The sequence below is a fragment of the Takifugu rubripes genome, unplaced genomic scaffold (assembly GCF_901000725.2).
Source record: "Takifugu rubripes unplaced genomic scaffold, fTakRub1.2, whole genome shotgun sequence".
Lineage (NCBI taxonomy): Eukaryota > Metazoa > Chordata > Actinopteri > Tetraodontiformes > Tetraodontidae > Takifugu > Takifugu rubripes.
The window spans coordinates 15,116-18,621 of record NW_021821666.1 but is presented as its reverse complement, the minus strand read 5'-3'; the positions used below and the strand labels follow the sequence as shown (position 1 = coordinate 18,621).

General features: G+C 47.9%; 1 protein-coding gene across 1 annotated transcript; it reads right to left on the bottom strand.

Moving 5' to 3' along the window:
• Window positions 1–996: 996 nt before the first annotated feature.
• LOC105419263 (uncharacterized) lies at window positions 997–3,124 on the bottom strand. Its single transcript, XM_029832543.1, has 4 exons — window positions 2,519–3,124; window positions 2,170–2,381; window positions 1,943–2,057; window positions 997–1,675 (listed from the first exon to the last, which is right to left on the bottom strand). The coding sequence occupies exons 1-4, from the start codon at window positions 2,981–2,983 to the stop codon at window positions 1,589–1,591; spliced, it is 879 nt and encodes a 292-aa protein (XP_029688403.1). The 5' UTR covers window positions 2,984–3,124; the 3' UTR covers window positions 997–1,588.
• Window positions 3,125–3,506: the final 382 nt, after the last annotated feature.

Sequence of the window (3,506 nt, the reverse complement as noted above, 5' to 3'; positions counted from 1 at the left end):
TGTTTGTGTGTGACATAGCACTCAAGTCTCCGTTCATGCTGCAGCGCTGCTCAGGGCTGAATATATTCTTCTCTTTCAACGCACCGATCGAGTTAGGCTGGTTATTAATGTTACTTCAGTAAATAACCGTACATACGCAGGCTATGCTAGAATGCAAAGTTCTGTTTTCTGTTTATGTCGCATTTATGTGGTCTTTACTCTCCTCCCTGTCAGGGTTTCTGGGTTGTCTAGGTCGTTGTGCTGCAGGGGTGGTGTGAGGCACAATTGGTGGCAGCTGGCACTGCTGGCGGGCGCACCTGTAGGCAATTTACATCGTGCTGCCTATTTAAGCAGGTTGCGCCTGCCTGTCAGTGCCAGGGTGTTTGTTTGTCTTGTCAGGGTGTTTGTTTGTCTTGTCAGGGTGTTTGTTTGTCTCCCTCATCGTGTGCTCCAGCTCCGTGTCTCCTGGAGGGCGGCTCCAGCTCCGTGTCTCCTGGAGGGCGGCTCCAGCTCCGTGTCTCCTGGAGGGCGGCTCCAGTTCCGTGTCTCCTGGAGGGCGGCTCCAGCTCCGTGTCTCCTGGAGGGACGCTCCAGCTCCGTGTCTCCTGGAGGGCGGCTCCAGCTCCGTGTCTCCTGGAGGGCGGCTCCAGCTCCGTGTCTCCTGGAGGGCGGCTCCAGCTCCGTGTCTCCTGGAGGGCGGCTCCAGCTCCGTGTCTCCTGGAGGGCGGCTCCAGCTCCGTGTCTCCTGGAGGGCGGCTCCAGCTCCGTGTCTCCTGGAGGGCTGCCCCTGTTCCCTGCGCCCTCTGCAGCCCTGGAGGGCTGCCTTCGTGTTCTTTGTGTGCCCCCTCCCCCCTGTAAATAAAGCTTGTTGGACCATTTTACCACTGTGTCCTGGCCTGCGTTCGGGTCCTAGTCAACCCATCTGTGACACTCCCCATATCTTTGTCTTCTAGGCAGGTGTGGATTTGTGAGACAAATGTGTTTGCACTGTTTAAAGTTGTGCACAGTGATTCCAAATTTGAACATTTAGTTGAACTTTATTTAAATATTATCTGTTACAATCAAGCTTGGAAAGACAGAGCCAGCCCCTTTAGCAGGCAACAGGATTGATCAGCCTCCTCATTAAGACCAATCGAAATCACTTCATCATTTAGTACACGTGTACCTAAGACTTCCAAAAAGTCAGCCCCCCACAGCTTATTTAAAAAGCCCCTCAGATCTGAGTGACCAAGCGGAATGTGAGGGCTGCTTCATGAAGACATTAAAAGCAAACCAAAGATTTTTTAAATCAATAATGACACCAAATGGTGAAGCTAAAATCAAATCAAATGTATTTTGTACAAGTTAAAAGATGCACCGCTGCATTTTGGACCAACTGCAGTTTGTTAAAGCAGCATCTGGAGAAAGTTAATGTTGAGTAGATTCAGGAAATATAGACGAGCAATGATTCACATCTCATATTATTCAGGGAATAAATTCTACAGGACGGAAACCTGCTTTTCTTCTGTGTCAATATTTGCCTCTTTCCTCCACGCCCTGATCAGGTTCCACCCGATCTTCTTGGTACTCAGGCCAGAGCCGCTGAACAATCCTCAGAGCTGCGGGACGGTCAAAAAAACTCAGTTCCAATTGTAATACAGTCCGGGCTGCTGATGGTGAGGCTGTCTCTCAATTTGTCACTGTCAAAGGTCCACACCTAAAAAGAGCAGCAGCAGCAGCAGCAATGAGAAATGAGATTCAAACTGATGGTTGATGGTCAAAAATAAAATGCTGATGGTTTTAGAACTGGTCTGGGGTGTGTGTGTGTGTGTGTGTGTGTGTGTCTGTGTCTGTTTTGTCTTTTTGTAAATTTTAGAGAGACAAAAATTCTGAGGAAAAAAGAATAAGATGTCCCCAGATAACTGAGCAGTTTACATGTGGATAACCAGCTACAGCTCAGAAAAGAGTGCTCACTCAGGTTTACCTTTTTGCCCACATGGAACGCGAGGGTGACGTTATCCCAAACAAAATATTGAGGGAACTCATTCCAAGGTTCTGCTGTCATCCTGTTTTCAGTATCATCCCTCATCAAGCGGTACCTGCTCATAAATACATGAGTCACACCCAGACACCACCAACACCATCCTCACCCTCCGTCACCCATTTTCTTGTTATAAATTGGGTTTCCACTCACAGTAGAGGGGCACTGACCTGTGATTGTCACACATGGCTTCAGCCTTCCAGATCATGTGGCCCGCCTCCTTGTTGTACCCGCAGACAGGACTCGTGTCATCGGTCAGCAACGGAAAGTGAGAAAATTCCCCACTGAGTTTTGGGCTATGGACCAACACAGCATACATGATCTCCTTTTTGTACAGGGTGGTCTTGAATACCCTCATGACGGGCTTTTCACCGTCGCAAAACTGAGGACGATAAAGAACATTTCTATGGCAAATGTGTTGAGCAGCTCATCAGGACATAGCACGGTATTCCCATTGTGACACAATGTGCTTTTAGCTGACAACAAATCAAAGAAAGCCGCTGGGAACGTTTCCTCTACCTGCTCTCCATAAGCATCCAGCACTTCTCTGAGTGTGAAGGTGAAGCGGAATGAGCCCAGTCTGGAAGTCTCACTGAAGGCTGCAGAGGTGGCAAAGTGTGCCAGAAACCTTGGCTGCATTAGGCGTTGTTCCTCTGTGCGATCTGGGTAGGTTTCCTCCAGCATCCTGTCCTCAGCAGACTGGATGTCTTTAGGTGTCACCACCATGCTCCACCATAGGCAAGGGTCTTCAGACCCAGAACGGATCCCAGAACGGAAGCCCTTGTCAGCATGAACGCCCTCCAGGCCGGCTCTGTTTGTGTCGTGTTTCACATAAAACAGGTGAAACTGTGGACGAGGATAATCAGGCATGGTTGAATAAATGTAGCCGTTCTCAGCACGACGGTTTCTTAATTCCTCCAATGTCAGGTGTTCTCCCGGATAATTCTTTTCCTGAAAACCTCTCCAGTTTGTCGAAGATTCCATTGTACAATTAAAAGTGATGTAGATTTTTAAAAATAAATCGCAGGAATAAATAATCTCAGAGCCTGAAGCCTCTTCTGATCGAGAGAAAACGAAATGATAGTTTCCGCAAACAGCTGAATGTTGTCAGAACCAACAACCACTCCCATTTCTCCCACAACATACTTGGTTTCATTATATTTTGCGTGCGGCTTCTTAGGTAGCTGGCCGCAACTAAACGTAGAATAATCAATAATGAATCGCTCAAAACAAATCAGCTGGAGACTCGACAGGTGGATTTCTCTCTCATACATCCATAACATCTGTTCAATATTAAGTTGAACTGCACGTTAATAATATGATAATAACTCAACAGGGGAACTTTGGTCGCGATATTATCATCAAAGTTGCGCCATCCAGGCGTGGAACACAAGGCGCTCATGTTGCGACCTGTGACGACACCTTTAAAAAGACCCCTGAACAGTGGTTGGAGACATGCAGCCCTGCTCTGCTGGGGAAAACCTTTGACTCATGGCGTTGGTTGACA

Excerpts from the sequence above, each read along its gene's own strand:
- LOC105419263 (XM_029832543.1), bottom strand. The coding sequence starts at position 2,983 with ATGGAATCTTCGACAAACTGGAGAGGTTTTCAGGAAAAGAATTATCCG. Across the intron at positions 2,058-2,169 it reads GCCATGTGTGACAATCACAG|GTACCGCTTGATGAGGGATG; the intron begins GTCAGTGCCCCT and ends ATTTATGAGCAG. Across the intron at positions 1,676-1,942 it reads CGTTCCATGTGGGCAAAAAG|GTGTGGACCTTTGACAGTGA; the intron begins GTAAACCTGAGT and ends TGCTCTTTTTAG.